This window comes from Capra hircus, chromosome 1, assembly GCF_001704415.2.
Source record: "Capra hircus breed San Clemente chromosome 1, ASM170441v1, whole genome shotgun sequence".
NCBI lineage: Eukaryota > Metazoa > Chordata > Mammalia > Artiodactyla > Bovidae > Capra > Capra hircus.
Window position 1 is genome coordinate 94,787,680 of NC_030808.1, and position 14,769 is coordinate 94,802,448.

General features: G+C 41.1%; 1 protein-coding gene across 5 annotated transcripts in view; it reads right to left on the reverse strand.

The window, feature by feature from the left end:
* Positions 1–14,769, reverse strand: part of FNDC3B (fibronectin type III domain containing 3B) — a 356,699-nt gene that overhangs the window by 104,267 nt on the left and 237,663 nt on the right. For all 5 annotated transcript variants that reach the window (XM_018047697.1, XM_018047701.1, XM_018047711.1 and 2 more), the window contains exon 7: positions 1,645–1,703. In XM_018047697.1, coding sequence (XP_017903186.1) covers positions 1,645–1,703 — 59 coding nt within the window. The remainder of the gene's footprint in view (positions 1–1,644; positions 1,704–14,769) is intronic.

Sequence of the window (14,769 nt, forward strand, 5' to 3'; positions counted from 1 at the left end):
GTCTGAGTACAACTGGGACATCAGCTAAACTGTCACTGCCTTCTCACGCTCATTATGACTTCTGAGTCCCTCACGGGTTCTCTCAGCTGCACTGTGCACATCTGCCTGTTATGACTCTGCCCTCAAGCCTTCTCTAATCTCTCCCTACACTCTGCCCCATCCACAAAGCTATCATCCATTCCTCTCACTCCCTCGCACACGTTCCCCCACGGCTATCTCATTGCCCTCTCTCCACAGCACTCATCTACCAGATCCTTTTGACTTCCCACTTACTCGTCTTCCTGGATACCCTGCTTGTGAGACAAATTCCACATGTCTAAGAATACCACTGAAGATACAAAAAGGACACAGACATAAACTTTTCTAGAGGAACTCACAGATGACTGGGAAAGCCACAAAAACAAGGAGACAGAGTACAATATTTCACATATACACAATGAAGCTGAAGAAAAACCAGTGGCCCCAGACATTGAGTAGAGCATCCCAGTTGACACGACAAAAGTCAGGGCAGCCAGCTCAGAGGAAGCAACTCCTGAAAGGTGGCATCTAAGCCTGAAAGCCCAGCTATCCATGACACCTGATACCTAACCGGTTGTCACGCCTGATGGATCTCTCTAGAATGGCTCCAGTGCCCGTCCTCTCCTTGCCACACCTGATGCATCACCCTGAGTCTCTCCCGCGGTCTCCTACCAGCACTACAGTAACACATTCCTAACACTTGTCTCATCTCCCCGGGTCCATCCTCTCTCTGCTCACTGCACTGCACTTGCCCACTGTTTGATCCTCCTAAAAGTATAGTCGTGATTATATAACGTCTTTGCTCGCAAACTCTCAAAGGCAACCTGCTCCTTACTGGTTTAAGTGCAGACTCCCCAACCCAGCGTCAATACCCTGCTCCTCCACAAGTGCCCTACTGTGCCCAGAGTCCGGCACACCTCATGTTTTTAGGTTTAGTCAAACTCAACTATGTGCCCTGAGGCATGTTTGGACCCTTCTGTTAAAAGTCTCAGTATTTGAAACACATGAAGAAGTAAGGTTTTCCAATTCAGCTAGAAAACCCTCCAAAGAACTTTGGCTCTCTGAACTCAGACGAAAGGCTGAATCAACATTCTGAATTTTTCACTTGAATTTCAAAGCATCTGGCAAAATTGAACTGAAATCTCACAATATCACTACTCCCACGTTTTTTTTTTCCTTGCCATTACAGTTTGGACTTATTTTACTCAGTTAATATTTAAGTATCTTTTGAAATTTACCTGGAAAAATACTTTGAATTACTGAGGTTTTCAACAAATTACTATTACTACATTTACACAGGTAAAGGGTAATTACCAAAAGAAAACTTTTCTGTAGACCTTGTGTGTGTGGGGGTGGGGGTGGTGGCGGTGTATCCTTGGATGTTGGGATGAATACCTAATTGCATTCAGAATGTCTAAACAAAGAAGACATTTTAGTGGATCATGACTAAACAGAAGACTGCTGTTTTATATTTTCATGCTCCATTAATAACAGCTCTATTTCATAGTTTATGAATAATCTGCAATGGGAAGGGGCCCTTTTGCTTACCTACTGTGTGGTAAAAGAAAAGCATGTTTGAAATACTTAAAAGAGCACCATTTATGCCGAGAAATCCAGAAGACATACCTGTGGCTTCTCTATTCCCGAAAGAATGTCTTGCACCCTCTTTACTTCCAGCTCATACTCTGCATGGCAAAAAGAGGGAGAAAAAGAGAAATCAGTTAACACCATTAGAAATCAGTAAGGCTGTCAACTTCCTTTCCCAAGGCCTTTAACAAGGGTTATCATTAAGTCAGTTGCCTGTTACCATGAACTTTTGGTACCACAAGCATGATGATAAAATCAGGAATGGGGATGTCTTCGCGGGTGCAGATTTATTTCACTGTAATTGTGTTAACTTGACACTACTATTGGTTTACATATTCACAGAGCTGACTAGATTAACACGGAATTCCACCTAATAATTCAACAGGCAACAGTTAATAGAGAACCCTAAGGAGGAAACGCAGGAGACCAGTGCAGCTAGATGCTGAGAGCAATGAGGAGATGAGGTTGAAGATACGGGCCAGTTCATGCAGCACTGTGAGTTCAGGTTTTTTAACTCAATTTTTATTCTAAGTTTGATAAGAAACCACTGGCATGTTTTAGTGGAGGGACTGACACAATATTATTGAGTTTGAAAATATCTGCTTGTCTGCATGAATAATGGATATATGGAAGCTAAGAGTAGGGGCAGAAAGACCAGTCAGCACACTGCTGCACTGGTCCAGTTGAAGGGTGGAACTGGCCCGAGCTGGAGGTGGTAGTAAAGATGCTAAAAACAGGTATGGTTCTAGAGGTATAGGTGCTAAAGGAAAGGGCATGATAGGCAAGGATGAGGGAATGTGAAGAATCAAAGAGAATCCCTAGTTTGGGGCTGGATCAACTGAAAGGATAGCATTTTTAAATAAGATGGGGAGACGGGCAAGTTTTGGGGTGGAGCAACAATTGTTTTTGAAATGAAAGGGGAGAATTGGTTGGAGAAGAGAGGATGGGGTGGGAAGGATATGTATAAATAGGATAAAGGACAGAATTTAAACTTAAGAACCTGTTTTGCTAAAGGAAACATCTGACTTTCACAACTTGCTTGACAGAATCTAATTTTGAATCTACAGATTAACTTAACCGTTCAACTAGTTTATGAGCTATATACCTAGAGATACATGATTACCAAGTCATGTCCTTGACCCCAAGATATCTCAGGTCTAGTGGGGGGGGGTTGGGGGTGAGGAATGGAAGCAAATAGGTGATTACAGAGTGACAGGTGCCATGGTAAAGGCTCTCCAAGTGAGAGAACTTCTAGAAGTTTCCTACAAACCAACATCTAGCTGAATACGATAGGCAAGCAGACATTTGGAGGAGGAGGGGGAATGGACTAGGGGTGAGAACAGGTTAGTAAGCCCAGCTCTTCACAGACTGTGCATTCGCAACGTTCAGGTCCAATTTCAAAGAATCCCATCTCAACCCCTATCCACTGCCCCAGGTTTCCTCTAGTCATTCTCTTATCCTACCTATTCTCCTGTCCAGCAGTCATCAAAATCAGACATTAATTCTCCTATTTAATTGTTCCCTCATTTATTCTTTTCTGCTAAAATAAATGCTTGAGGAAGGAAGTTAAACTATAGATCTGGAGCAGATACATTTTTCTGTCAATAATTTGAAAAAGTAAAATTGTTAGTTGCTCAGTCGTGTCTGACTCTTTGCGACCCCAAGGACTGTAGCCTGCCAGGCTCCTCTGTCCATGGAATTCTCCAAGCAAGAATACTGGAGCGGGTAGCCATTCCCTTCTCCAGAGGATCTTTCCCACCCCAAGGATCAAACATATCTCTCTTGCGTCTCCTGCTTTGGCAGGTGGATTTTTTACCACTGTGCCACCTGGGAAAGCCCATACATTTCTGTTGATAACCAGCGAGTTAAATATTTGAAACCTTGTGGGTCACACAAAGACCTCTGGCACACATTCTTTTTTTCTAGCACTTAAAAATGCCACCCCTAGTTTCACATGTAGGGGGCACGAGAAGAGGCCACAGCATATACTTCAGCTCCTGACCCCACTGTAGGACACGCTCACAATGCAGCCCAGAGTGCCTCGCATAGATCCTGCAGGCTCAGAGCCCAGTGCCTACTTGTCGACTCAGTACATAAACCAAGCCTACACAAAAAAATAACAAGAACTTCTAGTTGGCTCCACCTTAAAGGAATCAGTTCCTTTTTTTTTTTTTTTTTCCCATTGCATTCTGCTTGGCAGAACATGTTTACCTTTATTTTGGTGAGAAAAATAAATGGGTTGGTGGCAATATAATATTTTTTAAAATTGCAACTAAAAGAAAAGGCACCTTCAAAAGACTGAATGTCCTAAGCTCATTTATAATCATGTATTCAAGTTAAGATATAGACAATGGACTATACCCATAAGTCAAAACATAGCCTCACGTTTTCTGGGAATTCCTACTGAGTCAATTGTAAATACTGTGTATCTCAGAAGTTAACTGTCAGTAGAAAACACATGAGCACAGTTGCAATAAAGGAACTGGTTCAGTTGTTAAACACAAAACTTTGTGAATCACTGGTTATTACAGAGTTTGAAGGACCCTATGGTTTCAAACAGTCAACAGAGATACAATTCAAACACTAGATACATTCAAACAGCTAGCTGTTCTGACAGACATTTAAAATGTCTCAGGACAAGAAGCCAAACCTTATTTTTGAGGTAATAAAGCAGGGGTCTCCAACCACCACCAACCTTCCCCCGTCCCATGACCTGGTAGCAACCAGGTTGCACAGCAGGAGGTGAAGGTGGGCGGGTGAGCCAGGGAAGCTTCATCTCAGATCCCCATCACTCCCATTACTGCCTGAACCACCTTCTACACCCCATCTGTGGAAAAATCATCTTCCACAAAGCTGGTCCCTGGTGCCAAAAAGGTTGGGGACCGCTTAATAAAAGTTTTAGATGAGAAGAGAGATGATCGCCTATCCAACAAAGAAAGGACTGAAGAGCTCTGCAAAGGAAGAATCCTCTGGACTGTAACTAGACATGGGGCATGAAAGAGTGTTTAAAAAAAAAAAATTGAAGACCTCCTTCCCCCAGCCAGCTTTCAAACACACACAGGTGAGAGAAAAAGGAAAAATGGGAAAGGAGGTTGAGTTAGAAGGAGGTGAGGGATGGGGAGAAAGATCTGTTCAAGACTGGAAAGAAAAAAAAAAAAAGAAATGGGTTTCAGGTAAGAGCCAGACAGACAAATGAAAGGCTGACTGAGAGAAAAACAACTAAACAACTTCCAGAGAGAGGTCAGGACTTCTCGTGTCTGCCTTATAATAAGGAAAGCTGGTATTTCCTGAGCATGTAGACATGTGCTGGTCGGGCACTGTCGCTGTGCTGATCTTTACAAACTCCTTGGCAAGATGGACCTTCTCCACTCCGTTTTACAGCAGCAGGCAGGACTGCAGTCTTTCCCGCATATCACAGTTTTCACCCTCAGTTCAGAGCACAATACCTGCACCATGTCTTTGTCAACTGAGAAGTGAGGCTGAGGGACAAATGAGGAGGATTCATTTCCCCAGGAGCACAAGTGAAGTCACGTAACATGTCCCAGAGCAAGCTGGAACCTCTGGCTGCATCACCAGGAATGAGGAGTCCCGACGGAGAGGGTGCGGAGAGGGGAGAGGAGGGGGCTGGGACTGCTGGGTGTTTGCGCTGATGTGGATGGGAGAACGAAGCTGGCAGCAGAGACACCCGCCACAAGTCCCACGAAAGGGTCTGCGTTTTGGGATTTCTTTCTTAAACTCTGAAAAAGCTGTCGAATGATTAGAGCAAAGGCCTTTGGGGGACAAGCCACGTGAGGAGAGGAAGAATAAGAAAAAGTAGACATGGATGGAGCCAAATAAACAAAGGATTCTGCTGCTGCTGCTGCTGCCAAGTCGCTTAAGTCGCACAGTCCGACTCTGTGCGACCCCATAGACGGCAGCCCACCAGGCTCCCCCGTCCCTGGGATTCTCCAGGCAAGAACACTGGAGTGGGTTGCCATTTCCTTCTCCAATGCATGAAAGTGAAAAGTGAAAGTGAAGTCGATCAGTTGTGTCCGACTCTTTGCGACCCCATGGACTGCAGCCTACCAGGCTCCTCTGTCCAGGGGATTTTCTAGGCAAGAGTACTGGAGTGGGGTGCCATTGCCTTCTCAAAGATCAGAAATACAAAGGGCAGGGTGTGAGAAGGAAAGGTAGTGACAGGACGACCATTACCCTATTATATCAGGAGAAATGTGGTATCAAAGCTAGACTGGATGCCTTCTTTCAAGATTCTGAATTGTGAATAAGGAAAAAAGAAGAAAATGCATTCACGCTACATTTATTTCATGCTTTTTCATTTGTGTTGCCACAGACTAAGAGAAAAAAGTAAATGCCAGGCACACAATCTGCACAAACAAGAGTGAAAATAAAATTTGTTTAACTGAGCTAAAGTGACAGTTACTTACCACATATAAACTAAACTCTAGTGTGAAAGCATGAAAATTTCTGGCATGAAAATCCCCAAATCCAGGATTCTACCACCTAAATAACTCAATTAACTCAGACCTCTCCCTAAGCAAGATTTAACAGTGCCTGGGAGTAGTCTATGCATTATTACCCACCCTTCCCATTGAACAGCTAGGAGACCAGCTCTACAGAGTCCATTTCAGAGCTGGATCTCGCTTCTGCTTGCTTATATGATGTCTTTTTCTTTACCTCTGTCACTCTCTCACACACACAATGAGTGTGAGGGAAAGGAGATAAGTAATCCCCTCACAAAAATTAACAAAACAAGGAAGAACAGTTCTGATGATTTTGCCATTAGGACATCTTTCATACCAAGTTTAAAGAGGAAACCATGTCTTGTTTGTTTACATCCTCCCGGGACCCCCAAGGATTTGGTGTGTGTCAATGTGAACAAGAGATTGTCCAGAAGAGGCAGAAGGGTAAAGCTCTGGGAAGAAAGGGATTCTTTCTCCATTATCAGGGCTGCCTTCTGCCCTCTGGTTTTGTAACAAGTAAATTTATCCAGAAGCAAATCTTATAAGCCAACTTTGTGCTTCTCTTTCCCCACACTGAAGCTGCCATAAGGCAAGAAAACAGATTAAAACCACCTGCTTCAATTTTGATTGTGACCATGGCTGAAATGGGCAGACACGGTAACTCACCTTTTATATCATCACCTTCTTAATATTTAAGAGCCTTTTCTCTGCAGTAAAGGCTGTGATCAGTAAAACATTACGGGGCATTCTCAGATAGCCTGCCAAAGGAGCGGGGTGTTGGCAGCGAGGTGGCGGGGGGGGTGGGCAGCTCTGGGTGGGTGGTGGGTGTGGGTGTGAGTGTGTGTGTGTTAGTCACTTCAGTCAAGTCTGACTCTGCAACTCCATGGACTGTAGCCTGCCAGGCTCCTCTATCCATGGAATTCTCAAGGCAAGAATACTGGAGTGGGTTGCCATGTCCTGCTCCAGGGGATCTTCCCAACCTAGGGACTGAACCCAGGTCTCCTGCATTGCAGGTAGATTCTTTACCTTTTGAGCCACCAGGGAAGCCTCAACAGAGAGGGTGGGGAGCATTTTATTTTGTAGATATGGACACTTAGGGGGTAGGGAATTTCTTAAAAAGGAATTAAGATGGAAGCTTCTAGTTTAAACATGCCCCAAAGAGGTGAAAACTACCCTATTTGGAAAGGCAAAAAAAAAGGGAAGGAGAACTTCAACTAAGCAACTTATACCCTTCTCCCTCCTAAACGCACATCTCCACCCAAGAAAATAAAGCATTTTTAGCAAAGGGAAGCTTAAAATAAAAATACACTAGCAAAGCAAATACATTTTTCTGAAAAAGGACACAAACAAAACAAAAAACAACCCCACACACAGAGGGAATATGTGTCATGTGAAATTTAAACTTTCCACAAATAATGGTTTTCATGTTTGTTCCAAAAAGAGCTGTAAGTTCAGACTGTTTGTATAACTGTAAGGCCTAAATTAATTAAAATATCCCACTTTATAAACACAATGTTTTTCTTTGGCTTGTTTCACATTTTTTTCCCTTCTTAGAAAAGGAATAGAGCTAGACACTTAGCTGCTAGCTATAGAATGTATTTATGGTTGTAACAGCAGCCCCTTCATTCCAAAGAAATGACATCAGCATTATTTCTCTGTAACCCTCTGTCTAGTTCTCATCCACAGGGCTCATTTACAGATATGCCCAGCATAACATAATATGCTCTCTCAGATTTGCCAACGAGCTGACTTAGCTACTCTCTTTAACAATTATATATATATATATAATAAACTAAGGGCATGGAAAATATGCAACTTCGGTCATGCCCATTTTTAGGATAAGAGGCTTAAAATCAAAAGCAAACATTCAATATAATAACTAAATGAACAGAAATAAACAGTACTTCTGGATGAAAAAGAGAAAAAAAATGACTCAATGACAGGGACACACTGGCTATCTAGTCAATGCCTACTATCGCTGATGAGAATAAATGAAGGTGAAGAAATGACAGTTTACAGTTTACAAATGCTTATTGAATTGCTTTACTAATCAGAAAAATGAATCTGCATCTTCATGTTTTTAAATATTACTTATCCTGTATGGAAAAAGGAGGAATCAATGACTGCATACAAGTGAAAGTGAAATCGCTCAGTCAGGTCCGACTCTTTGCGACCTCGTGGACTGTAGCCTATGAGACTCCTCCATCCATGGAATTTTTCAGGCAAGAGAACTGGAGTGGGTTGCCAATTTCCTTCTCCAGGGGATCTTCCCGACCCAGGGATCGAACCCATGTCTCCTGCATTACAAACAGATGCTTTTATCACCTGAGCCACCAGGGAAGCTAACTGCATACAAAAGTAAGGTTAAATACCTAAGAATCTCTATTTAGTAATTATGATCCACAGTGGTGGTAAATACAAATATTAAAAATGTGCAAAATTACAAGGAATAAATTCATGTAACATAAAGACAATGCAGTTAATCCCCAAAGACAAACGTGCCAGAAATATCTTCAGCTATCAATCATCCTGATGCTACAAATGCAAAGACAAACAGCTTTCCAGCCATTTAGCTGGTTAAGTGGTTACTTCATGTGAAATCCTGAAAGACAGACAAGGGAATATCAGACTCTCAATAGTGGACAAGAAAGCAGCAGACAGGTGAACATATGTTGTGGGAAGTTGCCTTTCAGTCTATGAAAACATTTTCAAGAGCAACTTGGGTTCCAGATAGAGCCTGGAACCTTAGAGAAAGTAGAAGATGACAGATGAATTCCTTCTAAAGCTGGTGTGGCCAGCTGGACGGGAGGGAAAACTGGAGAAGGTAAATGGAGCAAGGGAGGCTAATTTCCTCTGAGCTTTTGTTGCTATTTCTGGAATTCAGGAGAAAGAGTGATTTTCTATCCTAGCCCAAGATTTGAGCAAAGCCCTACTTGGAATATTCACATCAGTCTATCTGTAGGCAAAATGCGTCTCTTTGGGCAAAAGCTGTACTACTATCTAGTTAATCAGGCACGGAAGTGTGAGATCTAGGGCTTTAATGGAAGGGGAAAGCCCCAGATACGTTATTCTTGCTGAACCCCAGGTCAACTCAAGCTGCTCTCTCACACACATTCTGTGACGCCAACTAAAATGGATGGATGAAACTAGATGGATTCTACCTAAAATACCAGGAGACTCTATGTTCACTTCTGTCAAATTCTCTAAGAAAAGTTCTCACTGTTTACTTCACAAGGCAAAAATCTTATAAATGCATGGAACTGCAGAGATGCTGCTAGCATTTTCAAGAACAGCAAATTACATAGGGATGAAAAACCCACAAAAATGGATCAAGTATGAGGCAGATATGCTTGCCTTGCAAGCCTGACTCCAGCACTAGTCCTTTTCTTTCCTTCCCTCTGTGTGTTTGAACCATGTCACTGGCTAACTGAGCCCCAACCTGTACTAGATATAGCTCTTTAATTCTGGGGGAAGGCTCAGCGCCATGATTACCCAGAAAGACCTGGTGCCCTCCCTGGGTGTGGAACAGGAAAGCAATCACTTAAACATAGGATAGAACAACTTACAAAGGTAATTGAAGCTTATACCCTACTTTCTGCACTGACATCTATAAACGTTTCCACAAAATGTTTTTTTTTGTTAAAAGATTCGGCATGTCACACTGAAAACCTTTTAAGTAGTGTATTCAATAATCTTGCAAGACTGTCCAACTGATTTTGCAAGACAGAATCCAGAGAGCCCAATTTTGTGACCCATTAAATCTGAAAGAGAATTTTAATATTTATACTACCTATCAAGCAAGTTTTGAACAGTTTTTACAAATACATTTTAAAATTTGATGTCTCTCGTGACAAAACTGTATGCATTTGGGGATGACAGATACTCAGTCTATAACCAAAGGACCCAGTGAAGCTCATCAGCTGATATGAGAACCATGTCAAGTGCTACCCAGATCCAGTGGTAACCTCGTGTGCTAGGGCTCTAAGTAACTTACCAGAGTTCTGGCGTATGGAAATAGCTTTATCACAACCTACTTCACTGAGGAAATCAACAAATGCATATAATCACCAGGCAGGTAATGTCAAGGAGTTAGTGGACATGTATCAGGCAAAAGGGAAGGGTAAAGACTATGAAAAACGGAAAAATGCTTCACCCTTTCTAAAGGAGGCAGCTGCTATGTATCCAATTATCGTCAAGCAGGATCTAAGGAATCTCAGGTGACAGACTGCCATTTTTCCAGAAAATCTGGAAATGGAAAATTTTCTGTGAAATTGCCTGATCTGCACAAATATATATTTTGAAACATTTCCAACCTATAGAAAAGTAAAGGAACAGTACTATGAGCCATCACGTGCCCTTCACCTACACTGACATTTTGCTATACCTGTATGTTCATGTTTTGCCTCTATACATACACGCACTTAAAAAACTAAAAATTATTTTTCAGAACTATTTGAAAGGAAGTTATTGATTTTATGACATTTTACCCCCAAAACTTCAGCAAATATTTCCTAAAAACAAGGACCTTTTCGTATATAACCACAATAACATCACAACCAAGAGATTTAACACAGAGAGAATAAAATCTAATCTATATTCCATACTCAAACTTCCCCAGTCATTCCAATCTGTCTGTAACGTTCTCCCCATACGAGGATCCAATCAAGGAACATGTGCTGCATTAGTCTCCTTTAATCTAGAACAAAAGTCTCCTATAATTTTTGTCTTGTTTAAGTTAATATTTTTGAATTGTTCAGACCAGTTTTCTTCTAGCATATAAAACTATCTGGATTGTGTGACTATCCTCTCATAGTTAGATTCATGCTAAAAATGTTTGTCAAGAGCTCTATATGAATGTACTTCCTATTCCATCACATGAGGAAGCACACAATGTCAGTGTGAACCTTTTGGTGATATTCAGCACTTAGGTCACTTAGTTCCAGGATTATGTGACATACTTCCCTGTTGCCAAAGGCACCCTCTTCCCCTTTTACCTGATGGTTAGAGCAAATATTAACAATCACTGTCAGAAGATATTACCATATTGATAGTTGCAAGATGGTGACATTCCTAATTCTATCATTCCTTCTGTATTAATTAGTTTCCTCTCCCACATCTTTATGCATCTCTGAAGTCATGGATTACTATTTTTTTTTTAATTACTTTTCCACTCAAGAAAACTTGTCATACTCTTTGCCATCATTCTTTTGGATGCTAAAACTGTCTCAAATATAGCCAGTAGGAGATTGTTTAAGCTGTTTTCTGTGACCCTTTGTTCATTTCCTTGAGACTTCTGTTTTGAATACCTGTTAAATATTCTGGATTAAGATCGCTCGGCTAACTGTGAGAAAATGTGCAGACTGCAAGTGAGAGATTTTATTAACATGAAGTAGAATTCACCCCAAAATTCTGGATTTGTCAAAAGCCACTATTACTCAAGAACTTTCTTATTTAAATGTGAATAGGAAGGGAAAAAAATCACCCAGGTATTTCTTGTTTCTGTATCTTTTAGAAATTGAAGTTAAAACAAACCAATAACACCAGAACCATCCTAAATGACATTTTAAAATACAGTGAACTTGAAGTCTAGAAACTTAAACATGAATCATGGTAAATTTTGAGTGGAAAAACAGAGAATACATTTGGGTCTTCTTGGATTATCTAATTTCTGCTCTCAGTTTCGTTTGATCCTGTTTTATTTCTCTTTCTTCGTAATCAACATTTCCTTTAAAAAAACAGATAATCAAAAGAGACAGCAATATCTGCCCCACTCCAGAAAAGGAAACAAACTGTATTTTAAATGCATCAAACTGAGAAATAAACTAAAATGAAAAGTTAGATTAGGCCAGTAGGCAGGAAACATCTCCAATGAGAATACTATCTATGAGAGATTTTTCTCCAGAATTGGAACCATTGTGACGACCAGAAGTGCTCTATTCTTAAAGGTTTTCCTTTTACCCTTCACAACATATATAACAGAGCAGACAAATCTAAGGTCAATGTGAAAGAAGTCTTAGGTTGTTTACAAGCAAACTACTCTATACCAAATATGGCACTGATTTTGCTGTCTCATTCTAAATCTTTTATAAAATAAAATTACTTGGAATTTAAAATTTTCAGTTTCCTGTCTAAAATAAAGAACTCTCTTGAGACATACAGTTGGCATCTGTCTTGTCCAAATGGGATGCCCTGTTGTTCAAAACAGGAAAGTTGTAGGTCTATTAATAATGTCTTTTGAATGCATGTATATTTAAAGATTCAGTTAAAAGGTCTGAGAATTACATTTCTACCCCAAACCAGCTCAATAAATGGCACACTTTACCAGCCAGCCACATTTTCAAGTCTGCAGGTGATAAATCGTGCTCGCCTGGGCAATGGCTGAGGTGTGTAACTCCTGGTCTACAGTGAGCTCCTCAGGGCCCAGGGAAAACCCATGAGCAAAAGTAGCCATTCAGTTCATGAATCAAAGGGCCAAATAAAAACTGCTCAAGATGAAAATATAAAAGATAGCACAGAAGAAAGAAACAAAAGAGATGACCAAAAAGAGAGGGTTAGGAGAAGGCAGTGGCACCCCACTCCAGTACTCCTTCCTGGAAAATCCCATGGATGGAGGAGCCTGGTGGGCTGCAGTCCATGGGGTCGCTAAGAGTCAGACACAGCTGAGCGACTTCAGTTTCACTTTTCACTTTCCTGCATTGGAGAAGGATATGGCAACTGACTCCAGTGTTCTTGCCTGGAGAATCCCAGGGACAGGGGAGCCTGGTGGGCTGCCATCTATGGCACTGCACAGAGTCAGACACGACTGAAGTGACTTAGCAGCAGCAGCAAGTAAGGAATGAGTTGAGAGATAAAAAAAAGATTTCAAATACGGTTCTCAGAAATTACACTGACAATTTTTTATCTAAGTAATTACTCTATCTAAATAAGTTCTAGAAGTTATAGTGATGAAATTTCCATTACAAGACACCAAAATGTAAAAGGTTAATTTTTGACAAAGCTTGAAGTTACCCAAGGGTGACAGGACAGTACAGAATACGCATGTCAGTCTATTCCTCCCTTCCTGGTCCAGTTCCCTCTTCTCATCCTTCATGCCTCTGCTGAGAAATCCATTTTTTCAGGCAGTACTGCCTTTATCACCCTCCTGCAATGGTTCTCTTTGTAGGGTCTCCCCTAACATCCCATCCTCCTCTCGATATTTAAGTATATATTCTACTGCATGTTCTTGTTCACAGTATGGCTGGCCCTTGAACTACATAGGGATTAGCAGGGCCAACCTCTCCTTTAGTTGAAAATCCATGTATAAAGTCAGCCCTCCATAAATGCAGTCCCTCCACATATGCATATTCAACCAACCACAGATCATGTAGTACTATAGTATTTACTATCGAAAAAAAAAAAATCCAGACCCTCAAAGTTCAAACTCATCTTGTTAACGGTAGCTGTGTAACGGTAGCTGTGTAGCTAGCTGGAGGCTAGCTGTGTAGCCTCCACTTCTCCAAAAACAGTAAAGGTTGGCTTCCCTGGTGGCTCAGATGGTAAAGTGTCTGCCTACAATGTGGGAGACTTAGGTTCTATTCCCTGGTTCGGGAAGATCCCCTGGAGAACGAAATGGCAACCCACTCCAATACCCTTGCCTGGAAAATCCCATGGAAGGAGGAACGTGGTAGGCTACAGTCCATGAGGTCACAAAGAGTCGGACACGACTGAGTGACTTCACTTTCACTTTCTCGAGTACAGGAATCATGTGTCACTGATCACCCGGTACCTAGCACCTGCATAGGAATAGGTATAGAATGCGTGACTGAATAAACAGTCAGAGACCAGTTATGAACAAATGCACATACTCTGCTTTTATTCTCTGAATATTTAGAAACAAACACATGAAAGATGTCATGGCAGAGATACTTATAAGGGACGACACCTTGATAGATCATGATATTACATCAAATAACACATTATGATAAACCTGTGTCAAAAATCTGTACGTTTCTATTTCTGCATTGGAAACCAGTATGCACATGCTAAATTAATTCAGTAAGAATCCTACATTTGATGTGGATCAGAAATATTTCTATAGCCAAAGCTCACAGTCTTCCTGGCAGAAAAAATAAAAAGAACTCAATAAAGTCCTCAAGCTTGCTGTGATGATAAAAATGCAACTGAGCACATTACTAATTAAGCAACTGAGAATCCTTAGATTTCACTCTGGACAGTATCCTGGAGAAGAATGGAGCATTTTATCTACTAGTGGTAACCTTTCAATCTGCTACATACTAATCTCATTTCAGAAAATTAAATCAGAATGCACAAAGTTGTTTTTAGAGGCTAAAACGCCTTGGTTTTGTTTAGCCAAGTTAGCTGTTTTCCAGTTTTCCTGTTACACAATAGTTTTTTTGTAGATACAAATCATGCATCTCTAAAGGACCATTTAAGATGACTCCACTATGCCTATTTAACAGTTAATTATTCAATCAAATAGGAAAATCTGAACTACAAAAGTATTTGCAAGTCTTTCTTTTTTGCAATATTAATGCATGCTTCCAATGGCCCTCACGACCCATTCTCCTTTCTGCCCTATAGTATGTGACTGTCTGGTTGCCTTTCTTTCCATAATTAACAGTCCTCCACCTGCAATCCCAGTGAATAAAAAACTTGGCACTTTCCATGAAGGGATCTCCTTCTTTGCATTCCCCTCTATCCCAGG